At 46.9% G+C, this 22,642-nt stretch overlaps 1 protein-coding gene across 1 annotated transcript; it reads right to left on the bottom strand.

Moving 5' to 3' along the window:
• Positions 1 to 2,451: 2,451 nt before the first annotated feature.
• KRT85 (keratin 85) lies at positions 2,452 to 10,064 on the bottom strand. The gene is made up of 9 exons (XM_006870010.1): positions 9,532 to 10,064; positions 7,258 to 7,466; positions 6,637 to 6,697; positions 6,401 to 6,496; positions 5,559 to 5,723; positions 5,210 to 5,335; positions 4,572 to 4,792; positions 3,810 to 3,841; positions 2,452 to 2,764 (listed from the first exon to the last, which is right to left on the bottom strand). Exons 1-9 carry the CDS (start codon positions 9,952 to 9,954, stop codon positions 2,571 to 2,573), a joined length of 1,527 nt encoding a protein of 508 aa, XP_006870072.1. The 5' UTR covers positions 9,955 to 10,064; the 3' UTR covers positions 2,452 to 2,570.
• Positions 10,065 to 22,642: the final 12,578 nt, after the last annotated feature.

The following is a 22,642-nucleotide window of genomic DNA, read 5'->3' as shown; positions in this document are numbered from 1 at the left end:
AGGAATGCTCATGTCTCAGGAAGGAAAAACTGCTTAGATTCTGTAGTTTTTTAATATGTATGCTTAAAAGGATTAGAATCCTTATTTTAGAAGCCTTTGGAAACTGAGTGTGCTTTTTTTTTTTTGGAAGGGTGGTTTAGAGACAGCAGCTCTGATTTTCTGTGATGACAGTCTTAGCTTGGTCTGTGACATTTGTGGTTATCAGTGGGTCCGCTTTATTGCTTGGACTGCTTACTCTTCTGACCTTTCTTTGGCTCTCGATTTCAGAACACTTGACTTCTCCTTTACACTTTTTCCCTAATAAAGCATCAGCTCTTGGCTCTCCTTGGATTATCCCCTTTGCTTTATGTGGGGAATAGTCCTTTTAGCAGGAAAGGGCTGAGGGACTTTCTGAATCTGAACTAAAAGAGCTTGCTCTAGCTTTTCCCTGTTGGTCATGGAGAGGGCTGGGGAAGAGGGTTTGTAGTGCTAGCATCCAATGGTATCTCTACTACGTGTATCAGTTGACTGTCTTTGCGACAAAACATGGAGACTCATTAAAACATTTATTACTATTCCCTGCATCCTGCTTCTTTGACTTTTCAATGCACCGTGTCATATTTTGGGATATCAGATTTGACAATTTAGCCTACATCCATGGTAACATCAAGTTGTTCCCTTCAAGCATAGACTCACCCCAGCACCCTACAACCACAGGGAGTGGCGGGACCTTGGAGATGATGTGGCGCAACCCCATTCACTCTGTAGATGTGCAAGCAGATGCCCAGCGTCTCGTGTTGGGATGAAAATTTTGATCTCTTGACTTTTAACTCATGAGATTTAATATTTCTTATGGTGTAGTGCTGTAGGATAAGCACTGGACCACTAACTACAATGTTGGCAGTTCAAACTCACCAGCAGCTCCTCAGAAACCCTATACATGGTCCCTATGAACTGAAACTGACTTCACAACAGTTAACAACAAATGGTTGAATGATGTATCTTATATCAAGCCCCAGAGAGGGGGCAGAAAGGAGGGGGCAGGCAAGAGAGTTGGAGGAGGTGTTCCTGATGACAAACTTCAGTGTAGCACCCAACATTTTTGAGGCCAACAGCTCTCAGTGGGATTGTAACCTTTGACCCTGAAATGAGGAGTCATCAGAAAGTATAGAGCCTTGACTTCTCCTCCTAGGAAGAGAGGCTGGGAGGTGGGGCAACACAGGGGCCCTGGCCATAGCGACAGTCAATTTCTTCTCCTAAGGGAGAAGAGGAGGTGAATCTGAGGGTTGGGTATCTATAACTCCTGTGGAAGAGACATTTCTTACCATTAAGAAACTTTCTGCCTGGTCCAGGTTCCAGATATAGTCATGGCATCCCTGACCAGAGCCACAGGACAGAAATGGAAAGTCTCAGGGCTGCAGACACTGCAGGTGGGTTGGGGGATAGGTACACGGGGCAGAGATGCGTACTGAGCAAAGGCAAATGGAAAGAGGGACATGGGATGTCCCATATGTCCACTTGGAATGGGAGGCTCCCAAGGGTGGATCTGTCTCCAGTTAGGTGGAGTCCATGTCCTTGGGTGGTGGGGTTGGATGGGATGGAGAAATAGATGGGAGGAGGCTTCGCTTGGCATAAGAAGCACAAACATATGCCAAATAGTGACTTGACCCAGGGCTGGAGAGAGTGAGAGCAATGACTTTGGGGTAGGGTCTTCTCTACTGAGAGTGAAGACGTGGAGGGTGGGGGAGGGGAGAAAGAGGTCTGGTAGGGATTTGGGGCTGTGGTCAGGCCTGAGGGCTAAACTGGAGCCTGACCGTGGAAGTAGACAGGACAAGGGGGAGTCACTGGGAAGTGGGGGGAGGTTGCATGGTGCTGCAGCCGAATCGGAAGCTGGAGATGGGTCAAAGGATGTCCTCCACCCCATCCCACAAGGTTTCCAAGGCTGGTTTGCAGGTGTGGGGCATTATAGTTCACAAGATCACAGACTTGCATCGCAGCAGCATTTATTGAAACATAGATTGAAACATCGTGGAAGACATCCATAACCAAGAGGGAGACCCAGGAAGTAGTCTAACCTTCTCCACCTGATCAGCTTTGTCTTGACCAAGTCCCACCTGCACCTGGCAGAGAGAGATCTGGACCATGGTTTTCTTTGAAATGTATAAAGGTGCACGGAATAGCAAGACCAGTCTGCAATCCCCTAACCATAGTGGGCACCATACAGGGCTCTCAACTGGGAGGCCACATCAGGAGTTGAGCTGAAACAGGTTAACCCAGAAGAAGGAAGTTAGTCAGAGAGACAAGCAAACCACACACAAAATACACAGGCAAGTGCTTCCTGCAGAGATAACCCTATCCAGCCAGGAGAGGGGAGCTGGTGGGAGGGAGTCTCTCTCTGACTCTTAGGCTGTGGGAGACCCGGAAGAACGAGAAAACAACTCCCTAAAGTGAGAAAGTGGAGGAGAGCACCGGGGTCCTTCTCTCTTTTGGAACATCTGGGAGATTCTGGAAGCAAGCACGCATTTTCCAGTCACACACCATTCAGTGCCAGGGCGGAGCAGGCAAGGCGGCACTTGTCAGAGGCCCGGACTCTATGCAAAGCGGACCGACCGGCTGCTCCCGCAGCTGAAGCTGGAGGCGCGGGGCTGGCAGGGAGCACAGGAGTCCGGGGCCATCACTGTGATGCAGCCCCCAGTAGCCATAGGGCCTGAGGCGATCTGGCGGCCGGGGGTGGTGCTATATGACAGGCCTCCGCAGGAGACTCCGCCCCGGGAACTGCTGACACCTATGGAGGAGCAAAGAGAGGAAGGACGAGTGACCTGATGGACTCCTGCCCACCTCCACACACCCGCCCCTGTCCCTCCACCCCCTAGATAGGCCCTGACATGCATCTGTAGCACAGGAGTCGTGGAGCTGATGCCCACTCCTGGCGACTGCATGTGTGTGGAAATACTCCAGCAAGCTTTCAGTGGCTGACATTTTGGAAGCAGACTGATCTTTCTTCCAAAGTGCTCTGGGGAGACTTGAACTTCCAGCTTTGGATTAGCAGTCAAGCACATTAACTGTTGGCATTACCCAAGAACTCCAAAAGGGATCTCCAAAAGCAAAACCGAACCCATGGCCATGAGGTCTATTATAATTCATAGTGACCCTAAAGGACAGAGTAGAACTGCCCCCCTCAAGGCTTCCAAGGCTGTGTAAATATTTATGGAAGCAGACAGTCACATCTTTATCCTGCAGAGGCAGCTGGTGGGTTCAAACTGAAGAATGCGTCATCACTTGCTACCAGGGCTCCTTTAAGAAGGGGTTTGTTAATTAACATTGAGTTGGTTTCAACTCATAGTAACCTTGTGTAAGGTTTCTGATGATCGGCTAAGTGGATTTGAACCACCAACTTTGTGGCTAACAGTCCAGTGTCTATTCTATAGCACCACACCAGGATATGCTGTTATTATTGATAAATGCCGTGGAGTGAGTTCTGACTCATAGCAACCCTGTATAGGGTTTCCAAAGAGCAGCTGGTGGGCTTAGTGGTCAGTGATGCAGGCCCCATTCCTCTCAGTATCACAGTCCTTCAAGGGGCTTGGTGGAAGAAGGGGACTAGGACACCTGAACCCAGAGGAGCAAAGCTGTCTTGTTCTGTATCCGTGGCTTACAGCTTACAGTTGCCTGAGTAAAAGATACTCTACTCTGCTTTCTGTAACTCCCTTGGTGCTCCCCAATGGGGAACCAGGAGCAGAACAAAAGGTACCCCCTCCTAGTCAGAGAACATTCAAGGGTCAGGGGGTTAGGCTGCTGGGTTCAGCTTTATGCATCAACAAAATACTTACAGACATTCACCGAGCCTACACCTTCGCATAGCCTATGGGGAAGAAAAGCATGTTAGTTCTGAATCCAGGGGGATGGCTGAGCTGTTATCAGACCACCCACCCCCAACAGAGGCAGGCAGGGCTTCTCCAAAGTCTGAATTAAGTGCTCACATTCTCTCTTTAACTGTTCTTTAACCATGGTGGCAAACACTTCTGGCTTTTAGCAGAGATCAGCAAGAGTATGAATTCCATCCCCTCTCCTCTATCTAGGTAACCCCAGGCCTTGATACTGCAGATCAAGTTCACATCACAGTGTGTGTGAAGAGGCTCCGGATGAGGAAGAGCTGAATACGTGCAGGGGTGTATTGTTGTTAAAGCACTGGAGCCTGTCTGAGGACCAAGCTGCAGCCTCAGAGAAGAGGCAATTCTTCAGGTGAGCTGAGCTGCTGAGAACATGGGCTACACATAACTTGGCTTCAGGTCCCAGCTCTTCCACTTACTACCTGTGTGGCCTTGAGAAAGTCACCAAACCTCTCTTTAACCTAATTTCTTTATCATTGCATGGGAAAAATTATGCCTACCTCATTCAATGATAAAAATTCAAATGAGCATTTAGCACAGGCTTGGCACATAGCACATACTCGATAAGTTATGATGGTAATTATTATTGAAGCTTGGCCTGTCCTAGCAGTGGTCTGAGATACAGCTCATCCTTGGACTCATTCACTCCCAGCAAGCAGGACCTCCACCGTCTCTACCCTGCAAGATCCTCCTGAGTCCTACCTGTGCTCCTCGCCCTCCAGCAGGCGCCGGTAGGTGGCGATCTCAATGTCCAGGCCCAGCTTGGAGTTCATCACCTCCTGGTATTCCTTGAGCAGGCAGGCCATGTCCTGCTTGGCCTTCTGCAGGGCACCCTCTAGCTCAGCCAGCTTGCACTTGGCGTCACTGAGGGCTGCTTCACCCTGCTGCTCTGCCTCGGCCACTGCAGCCTCCAGTTTGGCACGCTATGGGGGTGAAGATGTGAGGATGAGGATGAGAGACAAAGCAAAGTTGGCTCATTCAAGCCAATGGTGCTAGGATAGGGAGCAGAGGGTCCCAGAAAGAAGGTTGGCATCTATGACCAGGGAATTGAGGGGCTGTGAATATGAGAGATGAGATGGGTAGGCTTTTCATCATTTTTTCTTAATGGGGTTCCCAGGGTGGCCCAGGAAAGGGCTAGGTCCCTCCTTTGGAAGTTGATGATATGATCTATCTCACTGGAGTGCTGTGTGCTGTGGCAGAGCCCTGCCTCACTGTGGGTCCCTGTTTTCTCACCAGTGCATGGAGAAGCCTGACCAGGTCAGGCATTTGTCCTTCTAGGGGAGAAGGTCTGGTGTTGCAACCTGCCTGTGTTGGGTAGTCAAGCTGTCTCCGTACCCTACCTGGCACTTGGCGTTCTCAATCTCTGCCGTTAGCCTCTGGACCATGCGGTTGAGCTCATTGATCTCCTCCTTGGTGCGGCGCAGGGTCTCCCCATGCCGGATCACTGTAGCCTTCATCTCTTCGCACTGCAGGAGAGAGCATGGAGACCAGGTAAACAGGACCAGTCATCTTACTCAGTCACATACACTTAAATTCAGTTCTTGTTTTATCCCTAACCCTCACCCCAGCTCTAAGCCTAACTCCAGCTTTAACCTAGCACAATCCATTCTCAGAATTCTGTCTTCCCTTGCCCACCCCCAGCTACCTAGACAACGTAGGATTCTGGGAAGGGGTGCTGGGCCCACTCACCTTGGTGCGGTACCAGGACTCAGCCTCAGCCCGGCTGCGACTAGCGATGTCATCATACTGAGCCTTGATTTCAGCTACGATGCAGTCCATGTTCAGGTCCCGGCTGTTGTCCATCTTGACGATGACTGAGGTATCTGAGATGTGGGAATGAAGGACGCGGATCTCCTGGAAGTCAACAGCCAATGCATTTAGTTTGGGCCCCTGGAGAAGTGCCCACTACCTGCAGGGATCACTGGTTATGAATGCTACCTGACTCTGGCTCCACTTGCCCCCCTTCTACCTTCATTCACATAGGCACATCATAAAACAATAAAGCTCAGTGGGGCCCTCTCTAGACATCATCTTGAGACAGCCCTGACTTAACAAATGGAGAAACTGAGGCCCAGAGAGTATGAAAAGCTTGACCCAAAGTCACCAATTCGGGTACCTGGGATCTGAATGCCAGGTTCAGTGATTAGTCCACTAATTAAAGCCACTTTAAGTAGGCACCCATCCCGTGACCTCCCACTCTCACATATGCCACTTTCATGTCCATCTATAGACTGACATAGGAACTCATACACACAGATTAGCACACAGGCACACACACCTTAACACCCAGATGTGCTCATAGGCACACATGATGCTCAAACATGTGAGCACAGACATGGCACAGACACACAGACACACACACACACCTGTCTCTGAGATCCATATAACCCAGCTGTATCATGTGTGTGCATGTTCTCTCCACATGTACACCATTCATGGACAGGCACACATATACATGCCTCCTCTCCCCCACTCCTCCAGTCCCCACACTGCCCCTCTGTCTGCCTGAGCTGGCTGGCAGGGGTCCTCACCTCATCATAGAGTCTCCTCAGGAAGCTGGTCTCCTCTACCAGGGCCTCCACGTTGGCCTCCAGGTCTGACTTTCTCAGGTAGGCACAGTCCACATCCTGGTGGTGGGCAGACAAGAGGGGGCATGTTTGAGGGAAAACCCAAAGGAAGGTGGTACTCTGTGGTCAGGGGTGACCACGCCTCACGGTGGAGGCTACATAGTGGGCCCCCCTCCCTGATGCATGAGTAGCCCCCTCACCTTCTTCAGAACCACAAACTCATTCTCTGCTGTGGCTCTCAGGGCTACCTCCTCTTCATACCTAAGTTGGAGAAAGAGATGGATTGAAGCTGAGGGGTCTGGGGCTTGAATGCCATCTCAGCTCCTCGGCAAGCAGGGGTTAATCGCATTCCAGTGTTGTCTGGTTCTAACAGTGACCTATTTTGTGCATTTTCATGGGTTAACTCTTGTCCCAGTCTGACTTTATTCCACCCAGTTCTTCTGCTTCTGAGGTGAGAGCAGGGAATGCGCTCCATCCTCTTAGTCTAAAATCATCCACTGCCCCCTATGTCCACAGAACTCACGTTCCTGGCAAGGATAGTATCAACCCCTGGCATGAAAACAATGGAAAGGGTAGGGAGCATAGATAGCCATTGGGTTTTCTTCCTTCACTCTCTCCAATGCTGGTTCTAAGACCTATGGTACTTCAAAGGGATAGAGGTGGAGCCTGAGAATCTGAAGAAAGCCAGAACCCTATTGGACACCCCCTCTGAGTCCAAGGTAGACTTTGTTGGGAATCTTAAAGAAGCTACTTCAAACAGGCTAAGGGTGGAAACTTCTAGCCTTCCTCCTGGGATCCCTTTGGTCCCCACATGCACTCACTTCTTCTTGTAGCCCTCCAGCACCTCCTGCACATGGTTGAGCTCTGAAGCCAGCCTTCCACTGTCTGCCTCCACACACTCAGCCTCCCGCCTCAGTGTCTCAATGTAGCCATTGAACAGGGGCTCCATGTTGCTCTCGCAGCATCGTTGGTTCTGGTAGAACTGCCATTTGGTCTCCAGCAGTTTGTTCTGCTGCTCCAGGAAGCGCACCTGCCATTCAGGATGAGGGAGAGAGTCAGGAGGGAACCTCAAGGGAGAAATGTCCAGTCCTCAAGAGCTCTCTCTGCTCTTGGATGCCTCTAAAACAGCCAGGACCCGCCAAGGGCTGATCCATGAGGTTGTGTGTGTGTGGGGTTCAAGAAGTCACTCTCAGTCCTCAGGGAGGTAGTTGTGGATGAGAGGGAACGTGCCTGGACTTGGTGCCAAAAATCTGATTCAGGTCCCAGTTCTGCCACATTGAGTGGTCAAGTTAATTAATCTCTTGGTGCTTTGTTTTCTAATTTCTAAAGCAGAGTTCATAATAGAACCTACCTACCTTAGAGCTGTAAAGATTAGACAAGTTAATGCATGTGAGTTCTTAGAGCCGTCTCTGACACATAGTTACTACTCAACAAATGTAACTCTTATTGTAATCACTAGTTGTGTTTCATTTACTTATTTATGTAATAAATGCTTCTTGGCTATTTGAATATTTACTATGTGGTGCCGAACCTATGCATTCATATTTATATTTATTTGTATAATTTCATTCACTTATTACAATTCCATGAGGGGATGATAATATTGCCCTCCATACCACAGATAGGAAAACTAAGATTCCCAAGGTGTGTCATGACTAGCTCTTAGCTACGTAACGAGTAAGTTATGGCATTAGAATTTTATGTTCCCTGAGCTTTCTCCACCCACCACAAAAGTCTAAACTCCACTGGACTCCATTTCTGTATTTGAGAAATGGGACTGATAATACTTACCCCACTTGGCCGTTTTGAAACCAAATTCACTAAAGAGAAAATGTTAACAAGACAGTCACCCCCAATTCCAGTACTACACCCCTGAGCCCAGTGCCACCTGCTAGGCTACTAGGAGGCCTTGTGGACACAGAAGAAGCCAAAATGACAAGGTGAGAGAGGAAAGTGTGTCAGGTGGCTCCAGCCCCCCTTGCTAGACTTTCTTGAGAGGCAGCCTCATAGCAATGTGGCATTTTCTACTTAGCTGCATCCACCTGCTAGTCTGACCTCCTCTTCCACATTCCCAGCCTTCCAACAAGGAAGGTGGCTGACCAATCTGGGCCCTGCCTCCTTGCCCCATTACTACTTGGAAAATTATAACAGCTAGCATTTTTCAAGTGATTAGTATTTGCCTGCAGTTCTTATATATTAATTCATCAATCTTCACAAGAAGCCTATGAAGCAGGGACGTTCAGTAACATGCCTGAGGCCCCAAACTGTTAGTGGTAAGGTAATAACTCAAGGGAGGTAGTGTGACTCTGAGGCTGCCCTTCGTTATCTGGACTTGGGCCCTGAGCCACCATGCCTTTTGCACTCTCCATTGACTCTTTGAGGACACAGTGCCCAGCACAGTGTTTCAGGGAAAGCTCTGCACTTCAGAAACACATACACACAATGTAGACCACATTCTCAGTTTCTGGACCAAGAGCGCCCAAAGCAAATCCATGGATGCTAATCCATTCCAGTTCATGGTGACTCCATGTGTTCTAGTATAGAACTTCTCCATAGGGTTTTTTTTTTTTGGCTGTAATCTTAATGGAAGCCAATTGCCAGGCCTTTCTTTCACAGTACTTTCGGGTGAGTTTGCACAACCAACCTTCAGGTTACTGGCTGCGTGCCAAACATCTGTGCCACTTAGGGACCTTGGTAGAGTCCTTAGGTGGTACAAATAGTTAAGCACTCAACTACTAGCCTAAAGGGTGGGGGTTCTAACCCATCCAGAGGTATTTTGGAAGACAGATCTGGTGATCGGCTTCATAAAGATCACAGCCTTGAAAGCCCTATGGAGCAGTTCTACTCTGCACACATAGGATCTCCAAGAACCAGAATCAAGCCAACGGCAACTAAAACGAAGACCTTGGCCCATTTCTAAACCTTGGTCAACTTTGCTGGAATGCACTGAGAACTGATCCCTCTGCCTATATAAGCCTGCATTTATTTTCCTCAGTCTCTGTCTTGTCTCCCAACAGACGGTACCTTTGCAAAGACAGGGCATCACCAGGCCCTTCTCTGCCTTGTGGGATTGGGTCCTTCCAGGCCTCACTGACCTTGTCAATGAAGGCAGCAAACTTGCTGTTGAGAGACTTGATCTGCTCCTTCTCCTCATGCTTCACGCACTGTGCGTTGGGGTCGATCTCCAGGTTGAGGGGTGTAAGCAGACTCTCGTTGACAGACACGGTGGTGATGCAGGGGCCACTGGGCCCGCACACGCCTCCAGAGCGGTAGCCGAAACTGCGTCCGCAGGAGCCAGAACGGAAGCCGCCAACAGCCATGCGGGGCCCACAAGAACCCACGTTGCAGAGGCTGCGGCTGCCGAAGCCACCGGTCAGGCCCCTGTAGCAAGAGACGCCGCGGTAGGGGGCGGCCGTGATGCAGCAGCGGTTGCCGGTTTTAGGGGCCACGGCTGAGCAGGAGCTGAAGTTTCTGGTAACTGCACATCCTGAACTGATCCTGTAGGAGCGGCACGACATGGTGTGGATCTGAGTGGGTCTGAGCGGTGGTGGAAGGCAGTGTGGACTGTGGAGTGCGCGCCTTAGGATCTTCTGGCCTCTGATCCTCCCTGGTCCTTTTATTTGTGGGGAGAGCTGGGGTTGGCTGCATAAAAGGAGTGAAAAGCCATTTTATGTTGTTTATTAGCTTGGGGAGTTTGCCAGCAACTCCCCAAGGACTCATCTTAAAGGTGAGCTCAGCCGAGACTCTGGGGCTCCTAAAGGTATTGAAGATGTTATTAGGGACACTGTGCGTTTGCACTTTTCATCTTCAAAGCTCGTTTACATACATTAAGTAATTAATTTTCTCGCAGTCTGCCTGTGAGATGGCCTCAACCCACACCTGGAGACGGATGTGAACTCCAAAACAATATGAAGATGGCTGGGGTTGGGGTATAGGATAGGGCCAGTGTCTCAAGGAAGGAAGTTCTGAGGTCCCAGGTTGGTGGAGACCACCCGAGATCAGGTCTCATTCTCAAATGAATCATTGTGTTTCCTGGGCTAATTGGCCAGGCATGTCCTATCGAGGCAGTACTCCTGGAAGGTGGTTCAGAACCTGGGGGGCTCTTTTGACCAAGTTCCTTTCCAGGGCAGAAGACTGGAGCAGATAATTTCTATCTGAGTTCTGTCTGGATTCTTTATTTCTCACTCAGGAAAACTTCAAACCACTCAACTCTCAGTGGCCACAATAATGGGTGCTTGTGGGTAATGGGGAGGTTCCCCTATAGCCACTTTCTCCCATTTGGCTGAAAGGACTGGAGGAACGATTTGAGGACAGTCTGGGTGCTGCTTGCTCTGCATGACGGCTATTAGCTTCTTAAGAAGAAACAGTCTAGCTTCCTCTCAAGACCACTGGCCAGAGGATATACTCATCTATTGGTCAGCCCTGCAATTCTCACCCCTCGAGGAACATTTTGCAAGGAGATGTGGGTGGGATGATAGCTTTTTCTTGCCAGGGGACGCTATGATTTGTGGGTCCCAGGGCTCTGGGAGCCTTGTTCTCTCTAACATCCCTACTTCCCTGTGTCCTTGGGCCCTTATTAGGATAATAATTGCTATTATTTTATGATTTATTGAATATGAACCTTGGGGAAGTGATGTCTGCCTCCAGGAAGATTAGCCAGACACTTGAGATGGTAAGAACTTAAGAAAGAAAAGCCAATGAGCTTCCTTCGGAGGGTGAGTCTTTCTCCAGAGAGTCTTGTAAAACCAAATTTTACCACTGTGCTGCCCTTCTGCCCAGTCCTCAGTCCTGGGCCTGTCCTCGATCTCTCAGCTGGATGCTCTCAGTCCTTCACCCAGATGATGCTGATGGGTGACTGCCTCCTATCCCACACCTGTTTTTCAGGATAGGGTAGAGACTTTGGGAAGCTTGTGTGGGGAGGAGCAGGTGACCTCACCAGCCAGCTCTAAAAGATATTCAGATTCTGTTCACCCACGGGGAAGCAGCTGGGATTAAGCAAATTTAAGCAATGGAATCCAAGTCAGAAGACTGGTTCCAGTACCAATTTAGATGCTTCTTAGCAGTGTGCATTTGGAGAAATTTGTAACCTCTCCAAGTCTCCATTTCCTTGACTATAAAATGGGATTCATCTTTACCTACCAGAGTGGTTGGGAGAACCACATACTCTGTATAAAGGGAAGACATTGTTGTATCTTGTCACAATATCCCTAGCATCCTGTATATCCCATCATCTAGCAGAGAAGGGGCCTGCTCCTGCCCTGCCCACAGACTTCACTTCCTCTGCACATTTATGACTCCTTTTAATTAGGATTTCTTTAACCTAATTTCACTTGTATAAAAGGCTTGGGTGGAGTCTTGGGGTGGGAGAGAAGGAGGTGATGTTGAAGAATACAGGGACCCTGTTGGCTTAGGCCCAGGGTTGAATATTCTGGGGCTTTGGACACTGAACTGTCTGACTGGCTGACTGGCTGTTGTATAGACCAGGAGGAGGCGTGGTATGGACCAAGCAGCATTGGGGGCCCTTTGAAAGTGGGAGTAGGGTGGTGGCTGAGAGCGGGAGGTGGAGAATAGGTGGGTTGTTTGCTCAGCCATAAAGCCTCACCCCTTTCACAGTTCCTATAAACCTCGGCTCCCCTCCAGTTTGGTGAAGATGATGGAAAAAGATCCATTTCTGCCTCTCTTTGGGGGCAGCAGGGAGGGGAGACTTTCTCCTGGAGGGAAGGCCCCTTGTTAGCTGTTCTCCCATCCCAGAAGCACACATACACAAACACTACTGAAACCTCCGTCCCGAATTGGGCCTGGCCTCCAAAAGTGGGGATGGGGAAGCCACGAGGTTCAGGAGACTTGGGATGGCCCCACTGTTTTCAGAAACAAGATATTATCAGGTCCAGCAAGATATCCAGAAGAAGGGCATGAGCACCATGGGGACTCTGGGAGTGAAGCCAGACACAGCCCTGCATAGGGACCTGCTCCTGAGACACACTCCTTGGTGCTGTACTGGGTGAAGGGTGCATTGCTGCAGACAGCAGTGTGGAGCCTAGGACCTCGAGGGCTACTCAGACAGAGCTTTAACTAAGAGAAGCTGAGGGGAGAGCAGGGAGGGAGGGAGGAAGGGAGGCTGAGTCCTCATAGGGCTGCTCTCAGGCCATCCAGGGAAGATAGGAAACTCATGAGTCAGGTCAGGTTGGGCCTCTGCTCTATGGTTATACCCAAAGGAGAGGTAGACAACCTAGAACTCAGGCCTGCCTCTACCTATCACCCAACCACCCTCCTTCCCTGTCTCCTCCTCTGTTTCTGCCCATCTGTGGAAGAAAAGCCTGGTGATCTGCTTCCATAAAGATTAGAACAGTTCTACTCGTTAATGTGGAGCACAGTGGTATTAGAGGATAAGCACTGGACTGCGAAACACAAGGTCGGCAATTGGAGCCCAATAGCTGCTCTGTGGGAGAAAGATGAGGCTTTCTGCTCCCACAAAGATTTACAGTCTCAGAACCCCTTTTCAGGGTCACCATGAGTCGGAACCAACTCGTGGACACTTAACAACAATTCTGTAATGCATGGACTTACCCTCAACCAGAACTGACTCCATGGCAACTTGTGTGTGTGTGCTCTGTTAGTTTCCCTCACTCTCATCTCCCTATCCCCACGTTTTCTCCCAGTCACACCTTTGCCTGGAATATTCCCGAATGGCCGCCTCTTCCAGGAAGCCTTTGTGAACTAATCAAATAGAGGCTGTGGTTTCTCCTCCTCCCTGTCCCAAAAGACAGCTCATAAAATGCCCTCTCTGGGGCTTCTCAGGTAACTCCAATTACCCCCTCCCACACCCTATTGCCTAGGTGAACTCACTCATCACTCTCTTTGGTCCTGTCCCCTCTGCTCCACATCTTTTGAAGGGCACACCCAGTGTTGGGGAAGTCCACTCAAGAATCCATGTTCCTCTCACATTGTAAAATGCTCCTGAGTGGCCACTTTTTCCAGGAAGTGGTTAAATGGGTGAGAAAGGTTCTGTACCCCACCTAGAGTCTCAGGAAACATCCCAGATTCCCCATACATCACTCACCCCTTTGACCTACCAGAAGATGATCCCATCCCATGCTCACATTTCCCCCTAAACTGGGATGCTTATCCACACCAGAGTTCACTGTTTTCCTTCCCTTCTACTCTTTCAACACTGTACTTGAAAGCCTCCTGCTTCCAGGAAGACTTACTGGATTTGTTAGGAGATGATAGCAGAACTCTGATGACTTCCCTGGTCCTGACTGTCTCTCCTGTAACTGCCTGTTGACGGTCTCTGTTTTGCATTTGTACTTGCTTAGGTTCTTATGGTCCTTCCTGACTGGCTGGTTCTCTTCAGTCACCCCTGACCAGCTCTCTATGGACAGACCTTGCTGACACAGCTGATTCATTTAGGGCATTGTCCTGTGACTCTGCTGGCCAATCAAACCATACTTTGATTATGATTCCAAATCTAAGCCTCGTCCTGGTGCTGGGATCCAGCTCTCTCAGGATCTTCTAAGTCCTGTCACACTTTGTGTGGCTGTTGTCAGACTCAGGCATGATTCAGTGACCCTATGTGAGAGGAGTAAGGGCTGGAGGAATAGAGAGGAGCCAGATGAACCCCTCTTCTTCTCCCCAGTAGACTTGGGCCCTCAGTCAGCTGGCAAAACTGCTCCGTGGCCTACTCTACCTTTCCTCTCAAAGACGTCCCCACCAGAAACACCAAGAAACTCCATACTTACCTCCCAGCTCTGTCCACATGCCCTCTTGCAGGCCGTTTCCCTTGTGGCTTTGCTGTTTCCTGTGACTGTTTTGGCTCACAGAAGATGCTCAGTCAACACAAAGCCTCTAATTCCAGAACTGGACTGTACTGATGGTTTTGACCACCACTTATGTATCAGCTTGTTGCACTGTGTGGCTTATGTGTTGCTTTGATGCTGGAAGCTATGCCATCAGTATTTAAAATACAGCCAGGGATACCCATGGTGGTACAATTCCAGCAAAGCTTCCAGACTAAGACAGACTAGAAAGGAAAACCTGATGACCTGTATCTGGAAACTAGTCAATGAAAACCCTACAGATCATAGAATATTGTCTGAAATGTTGACCTGCTTCCTTTCTACATGTCATCAGGACGGACTGATCACTGCAGGAGGACATCTTGTTGGGTAAAGACACAGAAACCCTTCAGTGAGGTGGCTTGACACAGTAACTGCAACAATGGACTCAGACGTACCAATAATACAAAGATGGCTCAATACTGAACGACATTTTATTCTATTATATACATGGAGTTGCCATGAATTGGAGTTGACTTGATGTCAGTTAACAGCAACAATAATGGCTTTGAAATGGTTTCTTCTTTTCACTTCAGCAGTTGGACCATTCCCTAAATCTTAGAAGGAAGACAGCAATATATCAAGCCATATCTATTTAGTTGTAAAAAAAAACCACAAAAACCAACCCAGCTACAATTGACACACTGGTTCCCTGCTGTCTTTTCCCCCTACAGTCCATTCTCAACTTAGTAGAGTGATCCTTGACATTAGGTTGGATTAAGACTTTCCTTCACTTAGACTTCCCAATGGTTCTTCACTTCACTTGGAGTGAAGAAAAAGTGCTGATGCTGGCCACCAAGGCCCTCACTTCCTGTCCCCATTGTCACTTCTTCCACCTCAGCTGCTTCCTCGGGTCTCCGTATTCTCAGCAACCACACTGATCCCCTGCCTTTGCACTTGCTCTTCCTTCTGCTAACAATGCTCTCTCCTCACACACATTTGTTCCATGACCTCCTGTGAGGAAGTAGGGGGTCTTTGCTCAAATATTCCATGTCAAGGAGCCTCCCTGATACTTTTTTTTAAAATGTGAACTTGTCCCCTCCACCTCCAGACTTTCCCCACTAGGCTGTTCTTGCTCTTGTCTATTTCTTTTTTAGTCCATAACACTTCATATCTTCTGACATATTCTGTTGCTATTAGGTGCTGTCTGGCCAGTTAGATTCATAGTGACCCCACGCATAGCAGAACAGAATGCTTAGCACACTGAGGCAGCCCAACTGGCTCTCGGCTTTACCAAGGATGATGGCCTTCTCTAAGAATTGGTCCCACCTAATAACATGTCCAAAGTAAAGACTTTGAGACAAAGTCTTGGCATCCTCACTTCTAAGGAACATTCTGGCTATACTTCTTCCAAGACACATTTGTTTTCTCTTCTGGCAGTTTACGGTATATTCAATATTCTTCATCAACACCATTATTCAGGTTCATCAACTCTGCTTTGGTCCTCCTTATTCATTGTCCAACATTTTATGCATATGAGGCCATTGAAAATGACTTGGGTCATTCTATACTTACTTATTTATTATATTTATTGATTATTGCCTGTCTATCTCAAAACAGGGAGTCCTGCTGTGGCACTGTGGGTTAATGTGTTGGACTGTAATGTTGGTTTGAACCACAGGGTTGGCAGTTCAAGCTCACCAGCTGGTCTTTGGAAACCCTATACAGGGTAGCTATGGGTGGGAATTGACTTGACACCACTTAAAAACAACAACAATCTCAAAATGTAAACTCCATGGAAACAGGCATTTTTTGTCTGTTTTGTTTAGTGATGGACCCCAGTAGTGTTGGGAATATAGTAAGTGTTTGGTAAATACTTGTTTGCACATTAAATGGATAAATTAAATGTTATCTCTTGCACAATGTTCAATACTGGATGTTTGGCAGAAAATATCACTTTGTGAGAAGTTTTGGCCCTTGAATCCTGAGCGCATTCAGTTTGAGAACCATGGGCCCAGATCCCTCCACAAATCTTTTCTGTTTCAAGGCTGTGGGCGGTGAGGGGAGGGGGGAACACAAAAACAGCTCAGGATAGTTAAAATAGTGCTTTGCTGGACAATGCCTTCCGATCTGAGGGATCATCTTTTGGCGTTATATCTGACAATATTCTAGTGCTCTTCATAATGTTTTCATCTTCTAGAAGTGTTTTGCTGCTGTTCATAAGGGTTTCAGGGGCTAAACGTTCAGAAGTAATTCACCTCTCCTTCTTCCTAGTCTGTCTTAGTGTGGCTGCTCTGCTGAAACCTGTCCATCGTGGGTAACCCTGCTGGTATAGCTTCCAGCATAAGCCACCACATTATGACAAAATGACAAATGTTATCAGAATGGACCAGTCCCTGGAGAAGGACATCATACTTGGTAACGTGAAGGGTCATCAAAAAAGAGTCAGACTCCCAGTGAGATGGACTGGCACAGTGGCAGCAGTAATGGGCTCAAACATAACAACAGTTGTGAGGCTAGCACAAGACTGGGCAGTGTTTTGTTCTGTTGTGCATAGGGTTGCTGTAAGTCAGAACCGACTAGACAGCATTTAACAACAACAATCTCTCTCAAATCTTTTTCTTAGAGAATTTCACTCGTGACTTTGAAAAATCTCAGGATATAAATATTTGAATTCCATTGTGGTACAGAAGCACAGTTTCTGAAAAAGAAGATTGATGATCTTCCTGGTGAGAGAAAGGGTGGGCTTCTTTTTTAAAATTTCTATTCATTGTTAAAATATTTATATCTTAAACATATTTTAGCAGAAAAACTAGTTTTAAAAGACTCTAAGTTCAGGGATGGGCAACTTGGACTACGGCTACTCAAAGTCAGGGGGCTACAAAGGCAAGAAGTGACTGGCTTACAAGCTTTCAAGAGGGAACCTAGATTCAGAGGGTGTGGAGGAAGGTAGCATCTCCACTGAGTAGTATCCAATCTGTCTAGGCGAGGCTGATAAAAGGAAAAGCGGATAGGTCTCTTGTGATACAATAGTGAATAATTGTTATCAGGACTGATTGTGAGGGTTGGAAATGTAAAGGTAGACATTTTGTAGCAAGGAGGGAAGTGATTAACTTTGCAGTCTAGGAGTAGAGGTCCCTTGGACCATCAATAGAGAAGAGTGGAGAGCGGGACCCTACCCAGAGAAGCAGTGACACCAAGGTGGAGGCAGAGATGATGACAAGGAGAGATGGAGCGGCTGGATTCTCTAGACCCAGAGAGGGAGAGGGGCTGTGTGCTGATGACTGGCCTGGGCTGGGTGTGTGTGTGGGGGGGGTGGCGTTAGGGGGAGGAAGCAGGGTTGTAGGGTATATACCCTTTGGTTGGTTGATGATGGATGGAGGGGATTGTAACCATGGCAATGAAACGATATAAGATAGGATGAATGTAAAACTAATGTTCTCCCATGTAAACTATCACATTGTACAATAAAACATTAAAACAAAAAACTAAGCTCTTCCATTCTCCTTCCACACTGTATCACATTCACCAAATCTTGCTAGTTAAGCCTACTTAGGAAATCCCCTGCGCAGAGCCTCTGAAGTTGATGGCCAGCAGAGGGCAGCAAACTTCCACAGCTGGCCGTGCAAAGGCTGGCCTCAAGCAGAAAAAGGCTAGAGTTCATGTGTATGGGTCTGATTTCCAGTACTTTGGAGGCTGGAAAGAGCCTTCTGATGTTGTACACATCCCTGTGTGGTACTGGGGTTGTTGAGCTGCCTGCCACAGCTATGCTCGTTACTAATAACAATGGCTGTTCAAACTCACCAGCCGCTCCTTAGATACCCTATGAGTAGATATGAGTCGGAACCGACTCCACCGCACTTAACAACCACCATCATCAAACTAATTGTTAAGTGCCCTTGTTAAGTTCTGACTCAGTGACCATGTATAGTGTTTCTGAGGAGCAGCTGGGAGGTTGGAACTGCCGACCTTGCAGTCATCAATCCAGTGTTTATTCCACAGTACCACACCAGGACTCCCATTAAACCAGTGTTGTTGTTGTTAATTGCTGTTGAGTCTTTTCCATCTCATTAAGTTAAGTGCCATGGAGTAGGATCCAACCCATAGTAACCCTGAATAGGGTTTCTAAGGAGCAACTGGTGAATCTGAACTGCCGACCTTGAAATTCAAAGAACCTTTTGGTCCAGTGCTTATCCCACAGCTCCACACCCTACTCTGTATCAGGCTAAGCACTTTGACGCTGCCCTTCTATGTCATCTCCACAGCAACTCTTTGAAGTAAGAAATATAGTCAGGCAAGAAGCTTATTGGGATTTGCAGGCAGAGCAGCTTGGTGGGGAAGGGTGGCCTTGTAGTTAGAAGTCAGCCTACACTACTTACTTAACCTCTTGGTGCCTTGGTTTTGTCAAATAGAAAATAATGCATACCTACCACATAAGCCCTGGTGGCGCTGTAGGATAAACACTGGACTGCTAACCACAGGCTTGGTAGTTTAAACCCACCAGCTGCTCCACAGGTGAAGTATGTGACTTTCTGCTCCTATAAAGGAGCCGTGGTGTGGTGCTACAGGATAATGCACTAAACTTCAAGGTTAGTTTGAACCACAAGATCGGAAGTTCAAACCCACCAACCACTCCTTGGAAACCCTACTCAGGGTCACTATGGGTGGGAACTGATTTGTTGGCACTTAACAACAACAAAGATTTGTAGCCTCAGGAGCTCTATATGGGGTCACTATGAGTTAGAATTGACTCAGTGGAACGTTGTTGTTTTTTTACCACATAAGTCAGGAAATCATTGGAAACATCTACAGAAGACCTTGTTAAAGTGCTCAGGAGTAAGGACGCCAGTTTGAGGGCTAAAGTGTACCTGATCCAAGCCATGATATTTTCAATCGCTTCAGCTACATGTGAAAGCTGGATAATGAATAAGGAAAATAGGTCCAGTTGAGTGATAGTATTAGTGAACAATATTGAAATTACCATGTATTGCCAGAAGAACAAACAAATCTATCTTGGAATAGGTACAGCCAGAATTCTCCTTAGAAATGAGGATGGCAAGAAGTGGTCTCACATATTTTGGATGTGTTATCAGGAGGGAACAGTTTTTGGAAAAGGCCATCATTGTTGGTAAAGTAGAGAGTCAGCGAACAAGAAGACCCTAATTGACCCAGGGGATTCCATCTTAACAGCAGTTGTGAGAATGGCATGGAACCGGGCAGGGTTTCTTTCTGGATTTGCTATGAATTAGAACCATCTCGATAGCACCAAACAACCATCACCACCACATAAGGTTTAATTTTTTTAAAAATGAGTAAATTAAAGCATGATAAGCACTTGAAACACTGCTCAGTTTAACATGTTAAGTATTAATATATGCTAATATATTAATGTAAGGAGCTTTAGTAGCGTAGTGGTTATGACTTGGGCTGCTAATTTCATGGTCACTAGTGAGTCAAGGACCTTGCATTTCAACCAAGTCAACCTACAGCAGAGCCCATAGGTTTTCGCACGATACCACCTTCCATAAAATACCCTGCTTTTCTGAGAGTCTAGCAAAGGAAACAGCAGGTACTATAGTCTAGCTTCCTGGCAGTGGAGGTGTAATGTCATTTCTCCCTTTGAGTGGGTTCCTGAGCTATGCCACATGAGATCTTGCCCTCAAGAAAGGGTGGAAGAGTCAGCTTCTGACCAGGTCTGAAACTTAGACTGCTGTCTCAGGTAGAAACCCAGATAGACTTGGGATACTCATAAGCAGGCTCAGGGATGCATGGATGCATGCGGGCTCCACCCCCAAGCCATTTCCTGATAGGTCCTGCCCAGGCTAGTCTATCTTATACCCTGCCTTGAATGACCCATGGTAGGTGAAGTCCTGATTCCAGGAAAGAAATACAAGAGAAAAAAGGAAACTTGATTTCCATAGTCAAAGACTTTCAGGTTTTAAAAAGACCTTAGACTAAACACCTCTGTAAGAATTCTATATTGAACATGTCCTGGTTGTTTGTATACTTCCAGGACTAGGATTTCACTACCACCAGGGCAGCAGCCCCATCCATTCTTGCTCTTCACTTTGTTGAATAGGGACTGAGTTTCTCTCTGGTGTTCCCAGGGTCCTAGCTCAACCTCTCTGGTATCAAGCAGAGAAAACCTACCCTTTCCATCTCTACTCCTGGGGAGAGAGGGGATAGGACTGCAGAAAGAAAGGTTTAAGTCATGGCTGGTCTTTAGGTGACATGCTGTGGCAATTAAGTGGTCAAAGCAATGCTTCAAAGGCTAAGAGGGAATGTAAAGTGCTATTTGTATAGCATTTACATTTGTTGCTCTTGTTAGGCATCATCCAGTAGGGAGTAGGATAGGACCCTGTATAGGGTTTCTGAGGAGTGGCTTGTGGGTTTGAACTGATAATCTGGTGGTTAGTAGTCCAGTGCTTATCCTACAGCATCACAGCAGGACTCCAGCATTTATATAGTGTGGTGCTATGGATCAGTACTAGAATGCAAACCACAAGGTCAGCAGTTCCAACCCACCAAGCTGCTCCTTGGAAACACTATATACAAGGTCACTATGAGTTGGAACTGACTTCAGAGCAACAACAACAACAACAAAGGTATTACTAGTAATTTAGAGATTATTATAAATATACCAGGAGCTCTGGTAGCGTAGTGGTTACGAATCGGGCTGCGAACCTTAAGGTCAGCGGTTCGAAACTACCAGCTGCTCTGTGGGAGAAAGATGAGGCTTTCTACTCCCGTAAAGATTTACACCCTCGGAAACCCTGTACAGGGTCGCTATGGGTCGGACCCGACTCGATGGCACTTAACAACAACAACAACAACATAAATATACAGGAAGATACACATAGGTTATATGCAAATACTATGCCTTAAAAGGAACTTAAACATCCATTGATACCCATGGGCGTCCTGGAACCAATCCCCTGTGGAGATGAAGGGATAATTATACTGTGTTTTTATTTTCATTCAAATAAAAATATGTTCAAATTTCCCTTGTGGCTTCCTTTTGATTGATTCTATAGACGTGTTATTTGTTTTCCAAATATTTTGGGGAATTTTTCAGATATATTTCTGATATTGATTTATAATTTAATTCTATTATGGTCATAAAGGGAGCATGGTGGCTCTGTAGGGTAAGCACTGGGCTGTGAACTACAAGATCAGTGGTTCAAGTCCACTAGTTCCTCCGCAGGAGAAAGATGAGACTTTCTGCTCCCGCCAAGATTTAAAGCCTTGGAATCCCTATACAGGGTGGCTGTATCCAATGGCACTCAACAGTACAATGGTCAGAGAAGAGACTTTACACTGACTGAAGTCTAAATTTGCTCACATTTGCTTTATGGCCCAGATATTATCTACCTTGGTGAATATTCCCTGCTTACATTTTTTTTAATTGTGTAGTTTTCTTCTTTGGAGTGTGGTGGTTATGCACTGTGGAGTCAGATTTAAGTCATAGGAGCCCTGTTTAGGGGTTCTGAGGCTATCAATCTTTACGGGAGCAGAAAACCTCATCTTTCTCCTGTGGAGCAGCTGGCAGATTTGAACTGCTGGCCTTGCAGTTAGCAGCCTAGCTCATACTCCACCATGCTACCAGAGTTATCTAAAAAAGTTATTTAATTCAGGTCTGTTGATTCAGGTCTTTTTTACACTTACTGACTTTCTGTCTGCTTGTTTTGTTGACTACTAAAAGAGGAGTATTTAAATTTTCAAGCACACTTGTGTATTTACCTATTTTTCATTTCAGTTCTATTATATTGAGCTTAATAAATTTTGGAGTTCTGTTGTTGGACACATGGGTTCATTGTTCTGACTCATAGTGAACCTGTATAGGGTTCCCATGGAGTGACCGGTGGGTTGGAACTGCCCATCTTCTGGTTAGTAGTCCAGTGCTTATCCTGTAGCACTACACCAAGAGGCCAATAGGTACATACACATTTAGACTTATTATGTCTTCTTTGTGCATTGACCCTCTTAGTTTTATATTACTTTAAAAATATTATTGCTGGTCATATTCCTTGCTCTGAAATCTTCTTTGCCTAATATTAATATGTTGTTGTTGTTGTTGTTGTTAAGTGCCGTCGAGTCGGTTCCGATCCATAGTATTAATATAGTCACTCCAAAAGACCAACTTGAGAAGATAAAGCCAAATATTACAACAAAATGTGCAAGGATCTGGAATGACAAAACCAAACAGGAAGAACATGCTCAGCATTTCTCAAGCTGGGGAAACTGAAGAAAAAAATCAAGCCTCGACCTTCGTTATTGAAGGATTCTCTGGGCAAATTATTGAATGATGCAGAAAGCATCAAGAGAAGATGGAAGGCATACACAGAGTCACTGTACCAAAAGGAAATGGTTAATGTTCAACCATTTCAAGAGGTAGCATATGATCAAGAGCCAATGATAACTTAGGGAGGAA

The sequence above is a fragment of the Chrysochloris asiatica genome, unplaced genomic scaffold (assembly GCF_000296735.1).
Source record: "Chrysochloris asiatica unplaced genomic scaffold, ChrAsi1.0 scaffold00138, whole genome shotgun sequence".
In the NCBI taxonomy this organism is placed as follows: Eukaryota; Metazoa; Chordata; class Mammalia; order Afrosoricida; family Chrysochloridae; genus Chrysochloris; species Chrysochloris asiatica.
This window is presented reverse-complemented; position numbering and strand designations above follow the sequence as displayed.